The sequence below is a fragment of the Candoia aspera genome, chromosome 2, assembly GCF_035149785.1.
Source record: "Candoia aspera isolate rCanAsp1 chromosome 2, rCanAsp1.hap2, whole genome shotgun sequence".
NCBI lineage: Eukaryota > Metazoa > Chordata > Lepidosauria > Squamata > Boidae > Candoia > Candoia aspera.
In genome coordinates, this window is record NC_086154.1 from 231,495,327 (window position 1) to 231,517,798 (window position 22,472).

General features: G+C 38.7%; 1 protein-coding gene across 1 annotated transcript in view; it reads left to right on the forward strand.

The window, feature by feature from the left end:
• The first annotated feature begins 1,791 nt into the window (after positions 1-1,791).
• OCLN (occludin) overlaps positions 1,792-22,472 on the forward strand; it is a 32,386-nt gene continuing 11,705 nt past the window's right edge. Inside the window, exons 1-5 of the mRNA XM_063295489.1 lie at positions 1,792-1,884; positions 5,763-5,841; positions 7,898-8,600; positions 10,179-10,337; positions 20,230-20,366. Of these exons, the coding sequence (XP_063151559.1) occupies positions 5,792-5,841; positions 7,898-8,600; positions 10,179-10,337; positions 20,230-20,366 (1,049 nt within the window). The 5' untranslated portion in view covers positions 1,792-1,884; positions 5,763-5,791. The remainder of the gene's footprint in view (positions 1,885-5,762; positions 5,842-7,897; positions 8,601-10,178; positions 10,338-20,229; positions 20,367-22,472) is intronic.

The following is a 22,472-nucleotide window of genomic DNA, read 5'->3' on the forward strand; positions in this document are numbered from 1 at the left end:
CATAAATAAATAAATAAACATAGTTGGGTCCAAGGTTGGCCTCTTAAGATTTCATGAGATCACCAAGTCTTGTTAAGATCTTGGCATTTAAAAAAAAAAATCATTCTCATTACATTCTCATGTAATTTGGTATCTCACAAGATTTGGACTTCTGCAGCTACCATCAGGGGCAATCACATTCCATGGTGCCCACAGGCAGCACTTTGCTAACCTCTGGTTTATGTTATAATCACCAAAAGCCTTCAAATGATAATGTAGTGATCCACACAAAGGTTGGGAACTACAGTTCTATAGCAAGAATACACATTTTTTTTTCCTGCTAGGACTGCACATGGCTTTTGAATGGCATGCTGAGGGCTAATTTTGAGGGACCACCTCTCCATGGTTACATCTACCTATCCCATCAGGTCTGATAGAAGAGACATGCTACAGGTGCCATCTATGAAGGAGTGACAGGACTAGGAAAACTGCTTTTTCTGCTGCAGCACCCACCATTTGGAAAATAATTCCCCTGACCCATCTGGCCTTCAGGAAGGCTCTGAAGATATGGTTGTGCTATTGTGCTGGGAGTCTAGCAATTGTGGGGAGCTTTTATAATATCCGTATTGAATGTGAAGTATTGATTGGATTTGCTGATGTCTATGTCTATGGTTATTTTGTGTGTGTGTGTGTTTTATTGTGGTTTTTTTATGTTTGTTTTATTCATTTGTTTTGCTTTTGATGTTTTTATTGTTGTGCACCGCCCAGAGTTACTTTGGTGAGTTGGGTGGCTATACAAATCAAATAAATAAATAACTCCAGAAAGTGCTGGGTGATGCCACAAAAAACACTGAAATTGTTTTCTTTCATTTATATTTAAATTTAGACATAGCTGCTATTCAGCCATGTATTTAATATTTCTCTTCTGTCACACTAAATAATCATAGTTTGGTAACAACATTTGGTGTGTTTATCTGGGGACCACTTACATTTCTCCAGGTTGCCTGATGTGCACCTCCGATTTAGAGCAGTTTCTCATGCTGGGTTGGGAATTCTGGGAATTGAAGTTCACATCTTAAAATGCTACGGTTGAGAAACACTGCTTCAGAATACCTCCTATCCTGTATCTCTGAGATGGGGGACTGTTTCCCTGAAGACGAATATTCCTTTCCAATAATTTTTTTTTGTGCAGTGTACATTCATGCATCACGACTCCAATGATAATTACAAATTAGGAAGATATGATGCCAATCGAAGAGAATATCGAAGCGATATGAACCCCTTCAAAAACTTTCGATCGCCCAAAAGGGCATATAGCATCAGCTCTTCCGAAGTGGCTGCCCCAGAGCGCCTGTCCTGTCTTTGCCCCCACCTCCCTGGAAGACAGGCGGGAAAATAAACTGCTTCCACCGGAGCGGTTTGCTATCTAGGCGGCTACAGTAAGAAGAAAACGCTGTACTGGACAAGCCTTGGTCAGATGATTACCCGGGCTCCTAGTCCCTGTGGTTGAAACTGTGAGGCGACAGCGAAACAATCGCTGGAAACAAACCCTCCTTGCGTTAAAAGGGAGTCTCCCGCCCTGAAGGACTCATCGAACCAACCTACAGGTTGCCCGCAGGCGAGTTTCAGGTGCTTCGGTCACACACAGACAAACACGCTTCTCTTCACATCTCAGCCTCCCGGGTGCCTCCGAGCCCCGCCCCGAACTGGCCTGGAAGAAGGCGCCAATGGAGATGAGCGGGCCGAAGGCGCATCTCCCCTCCCTTTGCTCAGGTATGTAGGTATTGCGCATGCCCTGACCTTGCTTGGGTGTGGTGCGCGGGGTAGGCTCCCTTGGTTGCTCGAAGAAGCGATGCGCCTCTTAAGGAGAGCGAAGCCTCAACAGGCGGTTGGAGCTGCGTGAAGGCGAGGTAAGATTGCTTTTCTGTGGAGCTGGTGTTCAGAGCGGGGTAGTATTAGAGGCATTCAGAGCAGAGGACTTTAAAGGGGAGCAGGGGAGGAATTATTTCCCTAATTGTTTTTTTCTGAATTGACTGTGATTTGAGGTGGTATCCCCTGTACTTGTCACAGTCACCTAGTTTTAGGTCTTGAAAAGTATTTCGGTCCCATGGCCTCTGAGCTGGACAGCTCTGATCTCTCTGGCTGAAACTAGTTCTCTCAGCTTCTAAAGCTGGTCGTGATTGAGCAATGTTTGCTGGAGGAGGGGGGCAGCCGAAAGGAACGCAGGGAATGGGGGGAAAATGTCCCTTGTTTTCCCCTTTTGTGTTTCTCCTTAAGTTTCAAGGGATATACTAGGTGACTGTCAGCCTTATACTGATGAGGTTTAGGCTGAACCTCAAACAAGCAAACTACATTTTGACTTGGCTTGATGTGTGTGCTAAGCTTTTATCTGTCTACTTTTCCCCTCCAAAGTATTTCTGGTAAATACACCTTCATTTATCATGACTTATTAGGTTTCCACTTAACAGCTGGCTGTGCTAGTTAGTTGTAGCAAAAATAGCTAGAGCTTCCAGATCAGGGTTTTTCAACCAGGGTTCCCTAGAGGTCACTAGGGATTCCCTGGGAGATTGCAGGGAAATCTTTATTTTAAAAAAAAACTCAAATTCAGGCAACTTCACATTAAAGAGGTAAGTTTCATTCTTTATTTTTAGTTTAAGAACACTGTTAATGCATATATACAGGCCTACCAATGAAATGAATATAATAATTTTGTAACTTCTGGCTTAACTATCGAACAGTGGCACTTATTTCACATGCCAGGTAGGTTATGCTCAAGATCCTGCAAGGTAGACTTCAGCAATTCATGGAGCGAGAATTGCCAGATGTACAAGCTGGGTTTAGAAAAGGCAGAGGAACTCGGGATCAAATTGCCAATATCCGCTAGATAATGGAAAAAGCCAGGGAGTTTCAGAAAAACATCTATTTCTGTTTTATTGAATATTCTAAAGCCTTTGACTGTGTGGACCATAACAAATTGAGGCAAGTTCTTGGTGATGCGGGGATACCAAGTCATCTTGTCTGCCTTCTGAGGAATCTGTATAACGACCAAGCAGCAACGGTAAGAACAGACCACAGAACAACGGACTGGTTTAAGACTGGGAAAGGAGTACAGCAGGGCTGTATACTCTCACCCTACCCATTCAACTTGTAGGCAGAACATATCATGCAACATGCTGGGCTTGAGGAATCCAAGGCTGGAGTTAAAATCTCTGGAAGAAACATTAACAATCTCAGATACACAGATGATACCACTTTGATGGCTGAAAGTGAAGAGGAACTGAGGAGCCTTATGATGAAGGTGAAAGAAGAAAGTGCAAAAACTGGCTTGCAGCTAAACCTCAAAAAAAACCAACCAAGATTATGGCAACCAGCTTGATTGATAACTGGCAAATAGAGGGAGAAAATGTAGAAGCAGTGAAAGACTTGGTATTTCTAGGTGCAAAGATTACTGCAGATGCTGCCTGCAGTCAGGAAGTCAGAAGACACTTAATCCTTGGGAGAAGAGCAATGACCAATCTCGATAAAATAGTTAAGAGCAGAGACATCACAGTGACAACAAAGGTCCGCATAGTTCAAGCAATGGTATTCCTAGTAGTAACATATGGCTGCGAGAGCTGGACCATAAGGAAGGCTGAGAGAAGGAAGATAGATGCTTTGGAGGAAAATTCTGAGAGTGCCTTGGACTGCCAGAAGATCAAACCAGTCCATCCTCCAGGAAATAAAGCCAGACTGCTCACTTGAGGGAATGATATTAAAGGCCAAACTGAAATACTTTGGCCACATAATGAGAAGACAGGACACCCTGGAGAAGATGCTGATGCTAGGGAGAGTGGAAGGCAAACGGAAGAGGAGCCGACCAAGGGCAGGATGGATAGACAATATTCTAGAGGTGACGGACTCGTCCCTGGGGGAGCTGGGGGTGTTGACGACCAACAGGAAGCTCTGGCACGGGCTGGTCCATGAAGCCATGAAGAGTCTGAAGCGACTGAACTAATAAACAACAAAAAAGTCTGGCTTATATTTGAGCCTGAATGTGCAGGGGTTCCCTGAGGCCTGAAAATTATTTCAAGGGTTCCTCCAGGGTCAAAAGGTTGAGAAAAGCTGGTTTAAGCATTTGATAAGCATACTACATACAAGCTGATTCCATAGCCAGTTTATTAAGTTTTTAAAGTGCCACTGGACTGTTTTCTTTATGTACTGATAGATTGGAAAGCATCTTCTCGTAGTGTTAATGCCTATTTTCTAGTAGTAGTAATTTGACATACAGGTGTGTCCAATTTAAATGCCTCTGATAGGTACTTAGATCTTTCTGTTCTTTGCCAAAAAAAAATCATTTTGCACTGAGCTCTTTTTTACAATATATGGTTTTGAACAGGCCTGCTCTTGAAGAACTAAAGACAATAATTCTTCAAGAGTCTGATCAAAACTGAAGTCTTTAGTATTAGGCTGTTTTACCTATAATCACAACACCAGCTTCTTGCAATGTTGCCATTCTGTCCATAAATGTGATTCCTTTAATAATCTTTAGTTCTTCCAGATGTCTGCTTTAAATAATACATTAATGGTATTAATACATTGGTGCATTAATGTAATACAGCAATTTATATAATACTATCATTCTGGCTCGTATTTATAAAACATTCTGCACAGCATCCTTCTTTCACTATTAAGAAAACAAGACAGGTGCTTTGAGAGCAAGAACATTTTTCAGTAGTTTTGAGTTATTTCTCTGCTTTCTTAGTTCTTGAGGTTATACTTGGTAAATAAGCTCCCTTGTATACAGCATATGAATATGACTTCTGAGTAAATCTGGGATTGTACTGTGCAGAGCATACTAAAAAATCTTGGCCAAAAAATGTATTTCATTCAGATAGCAAGACTTCTGTTAAAAAAAAAAAAAAGATCTGGCAATCATTGTATAGACATAGGCTTGTTCCAGAATCAAATACAGTAACTATCATATTTAAGTATAGACTGGGAAAATTAAATTAAAGTGCATGCCTTGTCAGGAGTATGAACTAATAATTTTTTTCCTGATTGTTATCTTTCTTGCAAAAGATGAAAAACTGTTTAATAAAAGGGGCATTATGAAAGCTCTTTGCTGTTATTTCCTGCAGCCTCCTTATAAAATATGTCAAGAATGTGAAACTGCAATTTTTATCTAGACTGAAAAGACAACTCATTATAAAAGCTTTGAGGAGGGGGGGATCTATGATGCATATTTCACTGGAAGCCTACATATGCTTGAAATAAATTCCACAGAATGCAGAAGAATTTATTTCCAATTTACAAGTAGTCCTCATTTAGCTATTGCCTCATTTAGCGACCATTCCAGTTACAATGGTGATGAAAAAGTATCTTTGTGACCAATCCTTGCATTTATGATCTTTGCCGGTCTGTAAAGCAAAGGAAAGCTGAAGTAAGATTGTAAGCGAAGTTGCAATTTTACTTAGCAACCGCTTCATTTAATGACCAAGTTGCTGGTCCCAATTGTGGTTGCTAAACAAGGAGTATCTGTATTTCTATAAGATTGCATAGTGAATCTAGGTAATTGTCTGAGGATTATAAGGGCAAACGATACAACTAAAAATTGCTAACTAAAAATAGCTGATTGTGATATAGAGTATTAATAATTTAACTCATGAATCCAGGCATTCTTGGCTAAAAGATTTTTGTTGTGACTTGAATTTAATTTTGAAAATTAGCATTTCACATAGTTATTGCCATTTTGTTTCAATTAACTTAAAATATTAAATAACTTATTCAAATATTTTTTTTTATAGGTAAAAAAGTTACAACCCAAAGTTCCACTATGTCATCCAGACCTTTTGAAAGTCCTCCACCTTATCGACCAGATGAATTGTAAATACCTATATTTGTTTACTATAGATAAGTAAGGTACACTATTAAGATACGGATTCTGGCAGTTTTCTCCATTGCTGATATAAACTTTAGGTTCAGCTACATGGTTTCACCAAGCCAATGCAGGTTTCAAAAGTGAAATTACCTAATGAGGTAAAGCAATTCAAATTTAAATCTGAAAACTTATTTTCTGCATTAGCTTTCACCTACTGCCTTCTAGATGTGTTGAATTTCAACAAATTCCTTTTGCCCAATTTGGATAGCCATTTTGTGTAAGAATTTCAGAAGCTGCAGTCCAGCAAATTTGGAAGACGCTAGGTTAAAGAAAGTTGGCCTTTAAGACTCAAGGGCATAAGAGAATAGACCATTCTGGGTCTTACTGCTTTGAATAATAGCATTACAGAATGTAGGTTGGAAGAGATTTTGTAGATTATCTAGTCCATCCTTGCAAGAATGCATGAATCATTAAAGCATACCTGCCATTCAGCTCCTGTTTGAAAAGATATGTTTGGCCCCTACCTTGCTCCTTTTCCGGAAGGCCCTGAAGACATGGTTTTGTCAGTGGGCCTGGGGACCCCAGGTCAATTCAGAACCGATCAAGTGGTTAGTTTGAGTGTGTTTGTTGCTGCTGTGAGGGGTGGGGGGTTATTTATTTATTTGGATTTTAATCTTGTTAGCCCCTGGATTCACTGTGTGTGAGTTGGGTGGCTATATAAATTTGTTTAATCAATCAATAAATCTCCAGCAGGCGGAAAGCCACTGTTTCTCTCAACTCCTATTTCTGTTCTGCCTAACCTGATGAAGAGTTTCAGTAAACTTACACTCATACACGTGTTTTGTCATTTTGATTGGCTACAATAGAGATTTTGCACAACTGTTGATTGTGGATTTTGTTTTTTCTTTTGAATCCACATAATGGTCTTTGGCTTTTATATATGCAGTGACTTCAAAATGGCTGCAAGGATATGATGGCAGCTGGGAAGGCTATTAGTATAAAGGAAGAAAACTTTTTTTTAGAGAGCAGGTTTATGGATTTGCATTTCACAGCAAACAAAGCTCTTAGTGAAATTTAGTCCATGGCCAAATATTTACTACCTGAACATCATTAATACTAAGTTACGAAGCTGGGTAACTTTTTTTTTAAATGTTAAATTATATAATCCATCTGTATGAAATTGTTTTCTTCATACTCTGTTTATAACCGGACTTGCCATTATGAAGGATTGTCAGGCATTGATCTCTGTTAGCACTGCTACTAGGGATCTGAAAGTCCTAACTGAAAACAAATCCTGTATCCCAATCAATTTTATTTCATGTGGGAGGATCAAGGTGTCATTTCTTACATAATGACAGAGCTGTTAAAACATATGTACAATGATTAGCGTATTATATTATGACTAAAGATTAGATATGCTATAGCACCTGCTCATTTTGTTAAAAACTTTGTATGCTTCCCAAATAGCTGAGTATTTAACAGCAGGCATACAAGTGTTTGGGAGCTTTGAACCTCGTGAAATACAAGTTTAAGTTGAAAGGCAGGTAAAATGTACTTGCCCAGTGACTGGAATATCACAATAACTGACAAAAGCCCCATTTAACCAAGGTACTTATTATACTATGGAAGAGATATTCACTGCTATTTCAGACTGAGGGCTCAACTAAATGGATATGTGAATGAAATATCTTTTCCATCTCATTGTTTCCATCTCATTTTCTCATTTTCTTCCACACTTCTAAAAAGTACTCATCATGGAAACGCTTCCCACCCCACCACAGTTTAGTGTGTATTGCCCATGCATATAATTTCCTACTTAATCAACTCTTTTAATCAGATATTAGTAGCTGAACACAACTTAATGATGAACATTTTTGGGAAGCAGCAAGAAAACTTACGGGCTTTCTACATACACGTTGTATTTTGATCATGGCAGATTATACATGTGAATATGTAGCAGATATAAATGTGTTTTGGAGGACTATAAAGAAGTAAACTTGATATTTAACGTTATTAGCTTTTATAAATAATAGTGTCTAATAGTTTCTTTAATCTTTGTAGCAAACCTTCACACTATCCACCAAGCAACAATACATACGGCGGTGAGTTCCATCCTCAGCCTATGTTCTCTCAACCGGCATATTCCTATTATCCGGAAGATGAAGTGCAACGTTTCTACAAATGGTCCTCCCCCCCTGGAATAATCAAGATCATGTCAGTTCTCATGCTAGTCATGTGTATTGGTACCTTTGCTTGTGTTGCTTCCACTTTGGCTTGGGATATGGACTTGTATGGAGGTCCGCTAGGAACTGGTTTGGGGTACCCTAGCTTTGCAAGTTTTGGAACCAACTATGCTGGATTCGGTGGCAGCAGTGGTTTTGGAAGTTTTGGTGGCTATAATGGTGCATATGGCCTTGGAGGAAATTATATTGATCCACGAGCAGCAAAAGGCTTTATACTTGCAATGGCAGCTTTTTGCTTTATTGCTGGATTGGTGGTTTTTGTGACTGGTGTTACAAAGACTAAGATGGCCAGGACAAGCAGATATTATCTCTTTGTGATAATAGCAAGTGCTATCTTGCTCTTCTTGATGTTCATTGCTACAATTGTATATATACTAGCAGTCAACCCAACTGCACAAGCTTCTGGATCAGCGTTCTACAATCAGATCTATATGTTGTGCAACCAGTTTTACACACCCACAACCACTGGGCTCTTTGTGAATCAATACTTATATCACTACTGTGTGGTGGAACCTCAGGAGGTATGTAAATAAATTAGTAGTATCATTCCAAATGCAAAATATTAGTTGTATTTGAAATCAAAAGTACAATTAAATAGCTATATTAAAACTTAGTTTTATAAGAAAATTATTTCATTAGTCTGTATGGGACAGTGAATGTTAGCTACCCTTTTGGAACAGTGTGATTTTTTTTGGTTCTTAATATGGGAAAACAAGAAAAACGGAGATGTCTATATTTGTGCTCACTAGATGTTTTGGGCTACAACATCCATAATTCCCAGCCATTAACTTTGGGGTTATTGAAATTCTAGTGCAGTACATCTGGAGAATACCACCTCCATACCACCCAACTTAGATATGAATTAATATACAAAATGATGAGGTAGAGACTAAAACTTCCTTTATTCTGTCGTATAAGTGCAGGATTCCAACACAGTGGCTTGACTACATTTATATACCATTATCTGCTTGTACCTGTAAATTTTCAGTCCAAGTATATGTCCCCTGATTAAAGTTCTACTTAATATATAAAATCTTTTGCTAAATAGATTGGCTGCAGTTGCTGCTATTTGACTAGACTAACTTGTGTTATTGGCAGGGGAAATTCTATAAATGGATAAGAACTCTAGATACATGGAATGTGTGCAAACTTCATTTTTATAAACCAATATGAATGGGTAATCTGGAGCTTCACTGATCATTAAGAAGATTTATATATTTTTGTTGGGAAAAAAAAGCTAAACCTTATATATTTTTATGACTATATCCAGTCATATAAGTATGTATTTGCCTGGTAAAATTATAGATTTAACATGAAGAACATTGGATTTTTTTTCCAAAAGCAGTGTTCCATCAGACTAAGTTCAGTAAAGTTTGCCTACAATAAATATGAGAGGGACCTATTTATCTATTGCATAAGTATTATTTTTAAAATAATGCATGTCTGTATGCATGCATTATTTGGCTTTTGCAACTGAAACACATGCAAATAAGAATGCCTACTTCTATATTTAAGATATAGAAGATATATCTTAAATCCCCCCCCAATTTGTTTAATCTTAGGTATAAATCAGAATATCTCAACCTGAAATTCTGACTTCTGGCAACTTCTAGATTGTGTGGACTTCGGTTGCCAGAAGTCTTAGCAATGGCTATGCTACCTGGGAAATTCTCGGAATTTAAGTCTGAATATCTGGAAATTAAAGGGTTAAATCAGTGTATACTAGAAAAATTGTCTAATGCCTTCCTGTCCAATGCTGCTAAAATTTCAGCTTCTAGAAATGGAACATGTTAATTTGTGTGATAATATGGTCCTAGGTACTTGTACTGAGCTGCTGTTTGGTTTTAGGATTAGCTTACAACAATCTTGAGAAACGGACTGTTAATTTTACTAGTGGTTATAGGCCAATTACAGTTAAAGAAAATAGAGTTGAAACAGTAGGTTAAATATATTTTTGAATCTTGCATATTCAGTCACTATGTAATGGTTCCATATTGCTGTTTACTTGTAATTTGAAAAAGGCGGACTTTCTATGTAAGATTTTTTGTGGTGGATTTTAAAAACAGTCATCTGAACATACTAATCTGTTCTTTTCCTAGGCTATTGCCATTATATTAGGCTTCCTGACTGTTGCAGCTTTGGCTATAATAATATTTTTTGCGGTAAAGATCCGAAGTAAAATGGATTACTATGGTAAAATGAATATACTGTGGGATAACTCAAAAGGTTTTGATGAAGCTCCTAATGTAGAAGAATGGGTAAGTTAACTACTTAACATTTGTTTGTTGACTGATGCGGGTTTTATATCTGTTTTATAAATGTGTGCCATGCTGAAATACGCTTTGCAGTAATGTGCAGGTAATTATGTCACTCATGACATGAAATGAGGCAGTATATGAATGAATGAATTTTTATTGTGCCCTTTGGCTAATCAAGATAATATATGCAAATAAGGAGTTACTTTTATAAGTAGAGAATATTAGTTTATAGGCAATTCATTTTAATAAGAAGCTATTTAATTTATCTTATGTCTTGCCTTGCCCCTTTTGGGGGGAGGAATGTGGGTTTTGGCAGATGTCTGTCCATCCATCCATCCATCCATCCATCCAGTTGCATGCAAATGTTTAGGCACATTTGGTCGAATAGTGTGCTTCAATGGATCCCCGAGTGAAAAGAAGTTGATACAACCCCCACATGACACAAAGTTAAACAGCACATTTTTTAATTTACTATTTATGTACAGTTTATGAATCCAAAATAAGCAAACAATATGACAGAACCCTTTATCCATTTCATTATTTTATTCCCCCATGAAGCATTAGAAAGGTAACAGTCACAGAGAATGCTGCTCATTTGGATGCTTCATATGGGAAGCCACTTTTGCAATTTAAAACAAAATGCTGAACTGGTGGGTGAGGGGCTGCATTTCAGTGATCCACCTGTGAAGTTCTTAAAGAGAAAAAACCTTCAAGGAACCAACTGGTAGTACAGAGTGACCACGTGTTAGCGTGAGGGGCATTCCTGGCACTTTGTGCTGAAACCAATAAAGTGATGGGGTTAGCCTCGAACAAATTCAAGTACACCAACCAAACAGACTACAACACTTGAAGCAACATAGGCAGGAAAACAGAGCAGGAAAATGCCTGGAGGTTGCACTCAAGGTACCCCAGGGATAGAAATCGGGCAATGTCTTCCATTCCTGCTCTCCAAAAATAGTTGTTGGCCTAAACAAGGCAAACTGCCAGTGTGGAAAAGCTCTTGGGTGAATCCATTTTCCTTCCACCAACACATTATTTCCTGTACCACTGGCTGGACCCAACCTCAAAACATAATAGGCCTCCCTCCCTGGGCTTAAAGGTTGGCATTGCAGTATGTCCTCTACTTTTAATGCTTCAACCTTTTTCATCTAAAAACAAATAGGTGTTATAGATGCAAATCAAATTTTTAAATGAAGTAATTCACCTTCTTAAATGTCCACAGCTTAGAAGGCTTGGGAACTGAAATTAGTAGCATAAATCTTGTATATAGCTTGTTTGTGTTTATAGTATTCATTGCACCCTGGTACTTTATAACTTGCCTGCGACATTGCTTTGCCTTGACCTTTATCCAGAAGCTTATTGTAAAGACTCTGATTACTTCATCCAGTGCTTTAAATAAGACAATGTGAATCTTTCGGTGAGACAGTTTCAGGGTGTGTTCTTTATTAGCTAATGAACTTGTTTACTCATGTTTCATCAGGTAGAGGAGAGAGTAAAGCGTAGCTGCAAATCAAATCCCAGTGAATAAATTGTACCTGTGGTTTTTGTGTTTATCACAGATCAGTGATTTGTATTTGTCCTCAAGATTTGTGCGTAGGTATAGACTCTCTTTTAGTTCTCCCCTCTCCACTTTATCACTTTGGACTTGTTAGTAGTGTTCCTTTTATTTATTTATTTATTTATTCTATTTATTAAACAAATTTATATGGCAACCCAACTGACACACAGTGACCCTGGATGGCTTACAAAATTAAAATCTGCAATATAAAAACCTTTCAACCCCCCCATTCCCCACGGCAGCCACAAACACAATCAGATCAGCCACTTGATTGGCTCCATCTCAACCTGGGGTCCCCAGGCCCGCTGACAGAACCACGCCTTCAGGGCCTTTTGTAAAAGCATCAAGGTGGGGGCCAATCTAATCTCCAGGGGAATGATGTTCCACAGGCAGGGAGCCACCACGGAGAAGGCCCTTTTTCGTGGTCCCACTAGATGAACTTCCCTCATAGAAGGGACCATAACATACCCTGCCTCCCCACTCCGGTGGACCGGGTAGATTTAACTAGGAAAGGGTTCTCCTTCAAATAACCAGGCCCTGAGCTATGTAGGGCTTTAAAGGTTATAACCAGCACCCTGAATTGGACCCGGAAGCAAATCAGCAGCCAGTGCAGCTCCCACAAAAGAGGTGACACATGCACAAATCTAGACTTGTGCAAAACTGTGTGATATGCTGCATTTTGAACCAGCTGAAGCTTCAGATACTCTTCAAGGATAGCCCCAAGTAGAGCACATTACAAAGTCCAAACAGGAGGGGACAAGGGCATGGGTGACTGTGAGAAGGGAATGTTGATCCAGGAATGGGCACAAATGGTACACAACTTGCAGTTATGCAAAGGCCCTCCTGGCTATGATTGCCACCTGCTCCTTGAACAAGAGTCGTGAGTCCAGGAGAACCCCCAGATTGCGCACCAGGTCTCTCTGGGGCAGTGCAACCCCATCCATGACCAAAGATGGCAATTCTCCAAGAACCAAGGAGCCCCAAACCCAAAGCCATTCCATCTTGCCAGGGTTCAGCTTCAGCCTGTTTCTCCCCATCCAGATCTCAACAGCCTCCAAGCATTGAAAAAGGACAGTTGCAGCATCGCTTAACTCCACGAGGTAGGCTTTACTAGCAGCTCTTACCTGTGTTTGGTCCAGTTTATTCTTCGTTTTTCACCAGCAATGCTCTAGATGTCTCTTAATTCGTTTCATCCCTCTCAGTTCCTCCGTACACCATGGAGCACAGTGAGGTCCATGGGTTGGGAGGGGTCGCTCAGGTGCAATCTAAAGCCTCAGTCACTCTCCTATTCCAGGCGACAACTAGGGTCTCAGCAGGACTACACAGCATATCCTCGGTTAAAACCCCCAGCTCCCTCTGAAACCCATCAGGGTCCATCAGTCACCAGGGGTGGGCTAATCTAATAGGTCCTGCCTCCCTGTGAACAATTGTGGCCCTAGGGAAGCTCATAGCCTTTAACTCTGTTGACAGTGTTTTGTTCTAGTTGTTTTGCTTTCTATCTTGCAAAATTAATAGGGAAGAAAACCACATTCTAGTGAAAAACTTTTACTTGCGGCTTTTGTGTTTGTCATGGACCAGCAATCTTTAGTAGAAGATCATAGCAAAGGCTGTATGTAAAGAAATGCTTTGTAGAAAATCTGTGGTTGTCAGTGCAGGAGGCATGGTAGAGGGGTGGGAGGAGCACTACTACTTCTGTGCGTTTGTGTTATTGTTTTTTTCCTGTTTTTTGGAGAACTTTTAGATGTACATAACAACTTACTCAGAATTACTCAGTATGCAGAGCCATTTATAATACCTTGATCTATTTATCTCAGATTATAATTGCTAACCAAAGTTGCCCGAGGATTAAGCAGAAGACCTCAATATTGATGTTGTCTTCTTTGTGTCCTCAAAATGGCCATGGTTATAGAGATTAAATGCAGTTATTGTAATCGAACAAAACATTAAATGGTTTCAGCAGTGCTGAGTGGGCTGATATGTAAAACCTGAGTAGGTGAGTTGTCACAGGATTTGCAGTGGAGATGGTCAAACCATATACAATAGTAGGTAAAGTGCTTTGTGTGCATATGTACAAAAGTTCTTTCCCACAATTTGGGGGTGATTATTCCCTCCAAGTTGTCGAGCCCAAAAGCAATTGAGGCAGAGCCACAGTTGCCATGAAAATCTGAGTCTCAGCTTGCATGTTGAGGTCCCTGAGAAGTCTGTGGTTCTGAAGCACCAAGATATTTGGGGGGGTCACAATCTGTTTTTCTTTCCTCATAGGGAACATGGTACACTTGGGACCCAGACTGTGTTCCCTTTATGCTTCAACTCTGTGAAGCTGCTGGAAGTTGCTTGTGAAATGTCCCAAATCATGCCTAAGCCCCTTAAGCAGGCTGGGCGTTCTGGACACTGGAATTTCTCTGTAGCATTTGCAAAGCAGAATTGTGTATCATTTAAAAACAAACAACATTCTCTTATTGCGATGTGTCAAGCACTGTTAATTGCCATAGTTCAAATAAGAATTGAGCAGTTGCTTTCACTTAGAAAAGAAAAAAGGTGTCTTTGAGGACAAGAATAAAGAGCATATTCTTCTATTTTTTTTTCCTTCCCTCAAATGATGGTTATGCTTTAGTTTCTCCCTTGGTGCTGAGAAGTGCCATGTGAAAGTGAGTCTGTTACCTTTGTTTGGATTTATGTCCGCAGAGATTTAATATTGTGCCTATACCATATGAAGAAGGAACATACCAAAAGCTATGCAATCTAGGCCCTGCCCCCAATGTTATTTCTTAGATATTGTTCTGTCTGCAGCTATGCCAGAATTAGTGACTATAATGCTAAATCATACATGGCCATTGTGGTCTAGTATGTAAAGTATTAGATTAGGACCAGGGAGACCTAGGTTTAGATTCTCTCTCAAGCATGCACTCATGCACTCTTTTTGTCAGCTATTATATACATCACCTTTGAGTTCCTGGGGGGAAACAACAAGATTGAAATGTAAAAATAAGTAGACTAGCATTAAACTAAGATATCTTCTTTATCCTACTATTTATTCTTCTTGTATGCCACAATTAATTAACACTTCCTGGTTTGTGACCAACTATAGTTGGTGACTGCATCTTTAACAGTAGTGTCATTCACCATATGACAGGAAATGTAATTAGGAGCTCTGAGAGGAGATGAGTGTGTAAGTATAGGTTCATTCCTGGATTGCTAAACCATGGCTTAGTTTATACTATATATGAATTGGCCTTATGTTATTTGGGAACAATAGGAAGACACCCACAATTGTTGATTCAGTGTTCCATAAACACCTCCAAAATAATTTAGTTAGAGTTATTTCATAGATGATGGATAAACTTGCATCTGAGCATATAGATAGATCTATCAAGTATACTTATATGACATTGTGTTAACATTCAGATTTCATATTTTAAAGTCTTATGTTAAGATGTAGGCTACCACATTCTTTATTTACATGTTTAGTTTTCCTCTTTTAAATACATTGTATACCATTTTATACCAGTAGAGTAACATTTGTATGGTTACCAATGGAAAAAAAAATACATTTTCAGAATAATTTGGAGTTTGGGCTATCTCCTTAGTTACAGTGCTCCTACCACAAAGATCAACAACAACAAGAACAACATACACTTATATATTCTGCTGTTATTCACTGCAGTGCTGCTGGGAACATGGGGAAGGGTTGCATTGCTAGAATATGAAATTCTTTACATTAGAGTAGTTTTTCCCAGCATTGTGTAATGATTGCCTATCCTAAAACACCATCAGACTCATGAACAGGTTCATAGAGATATCTGATTTATTAAAGAATAGTATGCAGGATCACAAAGAAAGCTGAGAATGGGAAAAGCGCGCCAAATGCAAACTAAAAAACCCTCGGTACAAACGAGATCCCTCCCCCCGTAGCATCTTCCCAGGCTCACAATCCCAGGTGCTCCTAATGGCTCCTGATGGTCCGCGGGAGAAGTCCTTGAGTAGACCACATAATACAAACACATTCCACAGATACAGAGCTCGGCACAATGTTTCACAGCAGCTCCCTCCCACCATAAACGCGCGTCAGCACCATGGCATGTGAAACGTTGCGATGTACAGTGCACATTGAAACACTGAACATGACACATTGTCTACCAGTTGCATTGGATTATAATTCTTATAAATCCCAGAGCACCTAGCTATTTGGGACTTTAATAGCACAATACAAGTGAAAGGTATTGGTTGAAAAAAATAGCCCTAAGTGATCTACTTAGTCTCCTCTGATTTGAAACGTCCTTCCTATCATGAATTGTTTTATTGTTTGTTCCTGTCACAGTACAACTATTCTTTAATTATTGATCACAACTGTCACTGCGAATCCAAGGTTGAAAAGCAGGGCAGAAAATTAATAATAAATGTAAGTTAGTTGTCCTTTGGAGTAATTTCATTTTCATAAAACGGAAAAAGTAAACCTATGCAGTGAGATTTTTCTTCCCCCCACCCCACTTGGGTGCACTTATCTTGTTAAGATATTGTTTGTTTGAACCATAGTTTATTGAACCAGAGTGAGCTGATTCACATATAATGCTAAGCCATAAACTACAATTTGCAGACCATGTAGCTTGGTTTATTCATCATACTAAGCCAGAATCAAACCAAGCCTCCTATGCTTTAGCACAATACAAGATTTCAGCCAGAGTTGGCTGCTTCTGTTGCTGTGCTCTGGAAAATTGATGTGCTTTGCTATGTCTGTGAAACTTGTAGGCTATTAGCAATTCCTTTTCAGGTTTTTAGGCTTTAAATTCTGTCTTAAAGCTTTTTGAGATGGTAATGTCATATGGAACAAATCAGGGAAGAATGTCAAACACTTAAAAATACTTTCCCCTTTTTCTTTGAAAAAATATTTCTACAAAGCCCCATAAAAAGCTTGAAAAACCAGTTACACTACTCCTTTTTGTTTTGCCTTTCTGTTAGAGGAAATCCTAAACTGAACACAGACCGATAAGAATTTAAGAGCTAAGACTATATAACACTGAGTATTAGCTGCAGTCTGGAAATAAGGTTTTGTGGTATGTGGTTATGCTCATAACATACACCAGTTTACAAAACCTATTAGACTCCAGCCGTGAAGTTAATGGTCTCTTAGATCCATGTTCATATTAACCAGCTCTTGAATAATCTTAACCTAAATACTGTTGCCAGCAAGAAATGTTCTGCCCTGTTTACAATGTGGGAACACTCAACTGTTAACTCCAGTTATCTACCTTGGAAAGATCCATGCTCTTCTGAAGCCACTATAGAAAGGTATTGTAGTCAAGGTGTCACTATAAATAAATAGACACCTGGCAGTATGTTTTTGCTCAAAACATTTGGCATGGTGCACAAAAACGCTAAGACATAATATAATTTGTAGTTTATTAATCATGTTTTTATAGCTGCATTTTCTGAACTTTGCCAGTTGTGATTTATTCAACAAATAATTATTAAACAATGGCTTACATGATATGTGAACTATAGCTCCCTCTTCATGGAGAGAATATTTTGCTTTTAGAGTTTTGTAATAAATCGTTCTGTATTAGGAGAAAAAACAGCATGTAAAGGCTTCAGGATTACAATTTACAGACTGCATAGCTTGTTTTATACATCATACTAAGCCAGACTCAAACCAAGCCTGGTATGCTTTAGCACAATACACGATTTCAGCCAGAGTTGGCTGCTTCTATTGCTGTATTCTGGAAAACTGATGTGCTATCCTATGTGGCAAAAGTACGTGAACCTTTGCTTTCAGTAACTGGTGTGGCCCCCTTAGGCAGCAATAACTACAACTAAGCATTTCCAATAACTGTTGATCAGTCCTGCACATCAGCTTGGGGGAATTATAGCCCATTCCTTCCTACAGAACAGCTTCAACTCAGGGATGTTGGTGGGCTTCTTCACGTGAACTGCATGGTTCAGGTCCTTCCACAACATTTCTCTAGGATTAAGGTCAGGACATTGATGTGGCCATTCCAAGATATTAACTTCTTCTGCTTTAACCATTATTTGATCATATGACTTACGTGTTTTGGGTTGTTGTCTTACTGCATGACCCACTTTCTCTTGAGCTTCAGATCATAAACAGATACCCTGACATTTTCCTATAGAATTTGCTGGTACAATGTTTTTGGCTCATTTGTTTAATTGGGTTCTCTTTATCTAGTTTTAGGACAAGGGTGGAGATCATGTTTTAGGCCATATTTATGTAGAAATATTGAACATTCAAAAGGGTTCACAAACTTATAAGCACCACAGTACTTTGAAGGAATGTATGGATTGTTGTCTTTAGACAGCAGACATTGCTTCACCCACAAATACCATGGTTGTCTTAGCATGAAGTCATATCAGGTTATTTATATGACCAACTCTATTTCTATGACATCTTGCCGTGCAGTTAGAATTGTTAGTAATTTTTGTTAATAAACTCTAGTACTTTGGGCTGAACATTCCTGAGTATATAAGGAATGTTATATACACTCTCACATTTGCCTGGAAGCTGTTCCGGAATATGGCTAATTGATACATGAAAACCATCTGTCCAATCCCCATAAATACTCTGGAGCTGGGCCTGTAGGTGGTCCCTTAAGTGAAAGGGAAAAGCCCTCAAATTCTTATTTTGAGCAGTGAGTGAGGCTAAAACAGACGCAGAATTGAGTCTTCTCTGTAGAATGCATTTCCTAGGATGGGCCTGTTTGCTCTCTTTTTGTTGAAAAATGTGGCTGCTCTTGAGAGTTTTTTTTTCCAACTGGCTGGTTGGCATGTGTGTTAAGCTTTTAATTAGCATATGTGTCGTAGAGGACTGAGCTTTTGTTGGATTGCTGCTTTCTTACGCTAGCATGATAATTGTTTAGACTGGTTTAATTGACTCATTTAAATGAGTTTAGTTGTTGCTGCTTCACATGCTGTTATGTGGTAAAGAATGAGACTAAATGTCTGTATCTGCTCCTTTTTACCCTGATGAGGTAAGAACAAAGCTTCCTAGCAAAACTGCTGTTTTTACTGTGAGCAGCTGCATACAAAGGTCACTGCTGGGGGATTGGGATCCAGTGAAACACTCAAATATTGCTGAAGTAAAACTCACACCATCCTCACCACTGGTCATGCTGTCTAGGGTGGCTGGGCATTAGGATTCAGCAATGTCTGGGCAGCCACAGATTTCCTACCTCTGCACTGTTATAGGATCTATTGCATGTGTTGGTATGATGTACTTACACATGATTAATTTACACAGTGCATTCCGTTACCCAGTCTCTGGGTTCATACAAAGCTCTGATCCAGAAACAAATTATACAAGCATTGGATGAAATAGGGTTGGCTGGTTTGTTTAGTGTAGCATGCAGATACAGCCCTTACATTCTTCCAGGATTATGCTTTTTTCTAATCGGAGCCCATATGAAAATTCCTAAGATGGTATCAGTAAGTGCTGCTTCTCCTAGAAGAAATGGTCACGGTAAGGTGAAGGGGAAAGTTTGGTCTAGTGGTTAAGGCACCAGGCTAGAAACCAGGAGACTGTGAATTCTAGTCCCACTGTAGGCATGAAAACCGGCTGGGTGACTTTGAGCCAGTCACACTCTCTCAGCCCAGCTCACCTCACAGGGTTGTTGTTGTGGGGAAAAATAGGAGAAGGAAGGAGTATTAGGTACATTTCCCGCCTTGAGTTATTTATAAAAATAATAAAGGCGGGATTAAAAAAAATCTTTAAAAAAAGCCCATCCAGTCCAGTTTGTCATAGCATCCCATCAGATGGAAATTAGAAAGCACACAAGCAGGTTATGGAAACACTAATCCTTACCAATGTTCTCCTGTGGCTAGTATTCAGAGCTATGCTACTTCTGATCCTAGAGGTAGGATGTATAGCCGTTATAACTGAAGTCATTGTTAGTCTTATTCTGCATGAACGTTGAACTCCATTGGTTGCCAGCTCTGTCCAAAGTCATGTAAAAGGGTGGCTATATTAAATAAATAAATATTGTTTTTATTTCAACTGTTGAATTGCAGTGATTCCTGTTTGTTCCTGCACTACTGAGAAAAGCTTAGTACAAAATTTTGGCAGTGGAAACACTCCATAATTACATTTGGAGTACAGTGGGCTATTATGCATTCCTACAAACAGATCGCTGGAATCCAGTGTCTTTGTTAGTAGTGTGCTTCTATTGCAGAAGCTATTACCTTCTTTGCATTCCAACATGGTTATTATTTTTTTCCTGACAGTGTTATGTAACATTTAAACATAGGAAATTAACCAATTAAAATCTGAAGTACTGGAATGATAGTATCCTGTTCAGTGTTAAACATTTTGCATGCATGTTCTTCCAGGTTAAGAATATAAGTGCAGAACCAGAGGCAGCTGTGCCAGGTGCTGACTCTCCAGATCAAGTTGCCAGTTCTATGGGATACTCAGTTTCTGACGCTCCTGCACATCCGATTCCCAACAAAAATTACACAGCTACTCCGTGAGTAATCATTCCCATTTTTTTGACAGAATGAATGCAATGTACTTGAAAGTCAGTGCAAAACCATGGATGCAAACTATATTAGAATTTGCTCCTTTCTAGTAAAATTTTATAGACCATGAATCCTCATTATATTGCTGCTGGTGAAACTTTTAAAATTAGTATTATTCATCCTGGCTTTCAGTCCTTTCAGAGAATTTTTTTGGTTACTGATTGGTTTATATGTATCAAGTTTATTTTTGCCCTTGTTTAATTCTAATTTTGTAAATCATCCTGTTCTTCCTTTATAAGAGCATATAAATATTTGCTCTTTAAATATTAATTTAAAATATTTGTTAAATATTAATATGCCAGTACATGACCAACCCAAATACTTTAAAACAATGTTTTTTTAATGGTTGGCACTATTGGTCCTAATAAATATCATTGCTAGATACTTGTGTATTACTTGGGCCACATTAATTCTAGAATAAGAGGCTTCCAAGGTTTGCCTGACTGTAGGCTAGACTGGGAAGTTGAAAAACCAACCCAAAGAAGGCAGACTACTTCCTAATGTTTTCTAAGGAGAAATCATGGGCATTTCCATAGTCACCAGGAATCAAGCTTGACCTGAAGACTTGACTTTTTTTTTTGTTTTAATCATGCACTTGTGCAGTATTTATTAACTACAGTACTTACAATTATTTGAGTCCATATATTGAACTGTGCATGGTACTCTAAAAGCACATTTCAATACACAGAAGATTATGCAGACCTAATGACCAAAAATTCAAAGAAGTTCTAAAATGACCTAGGGAACTACAGTATGTTCAAATGTAGTTTCATATTAAAGAAATGATTGTCTCATATGTAAGTTCCAGTACTAATCTGTATTTGTATAAGATAGTCATTATTTGGATAAGAATAGTTAATTTGCCTTTTGATAATGTAGCATATAAATACACAACTATACTAAATCCTGTGCTCGGTAAGACTGCCTGGGCTAGGTAAGAAAGTAGAGCTGAGATGGACAGCCTGAGCTCCAGGATCAGATACCGCCTTTGAAAGCTTGGGTGCAGCCCCCAGAACCCGCCCAAAGTTTGTCACACTGTAATAAATAATTAAATTTAACTTTTTCCCCTGGCTTTACTTCTTTGTTCAGGTGTTGCTTGCTTCTGTATTCACTCACAATGTACAGAACTATATGGTTTAGTCTCTTGACTATATTTATTGTATCTACTAAAACATCATCTTGTGTTGCATTTTAGATTGACTAATGAGATTAAAAGGAAGCTATGATGAAAGCTATAGTAAACAGAAGGCATGAAGCCAACATTTCTGGGTCTTAAGGCAAAATTAATAATCTACTTTGGATTCCTGATTGGCAGTAATACCCAGTTTTCCCTCATTTGTCTATACTTAATGGAAGGATTATTATCTGTGAATTGAGAGTGTCATTTTGATTTGTTGTTTGGGGCTACAGGCCTGCCAGATTTGACTCTTTCTTTAATCCTTAATAAGAGGTTAACTCTTATTTTTTCCCCTGCTGAGTTACTTCTTCCCCTCCCATCATTTCCATCCAGTTTTGTCCCCTCCTTTCCTTTCTTTCCTAATGCAGCTACCTATTCTACTCCCATGTCTCCACCCTGTTCTTCACCTCCTTTGTATTGTTTCTGTTGGAAGGATGAGAGAAGTATGTGTATGTGAGAGTGTGCGTATGTCAGAGAGTGTTTGTTTATGTATTTCTGCAGAGGAGATTGATTTGTGCATGAGAGAGGCTAGCCAATGCAGAGACCAATTAGTTTTCTAAACCTTGTATCATTCGTATTAAATACAAGTTAACTCTTGATTTAATGGCCTTCTTTAGTGGACTTTGGATGCTATGAAAAAATTTGTAACTTGTAAACTCCTTCAAATGTGTACAATCCTGTTCGCTATTTTATGCATATATAAATGCCTGAAATATGCATACTTAAAATGAATGAAATATGCATGCATTAAATCCTCTTCCCATACATAAAGCATTCATTTTTACAATGTCATTTGGATTTAATGGTCATTCTTTTTAATGGATACTCCTTTCCCCTGTTGGTATGTTAAATCCAGGGTTTAGCTGTAATTCAATTA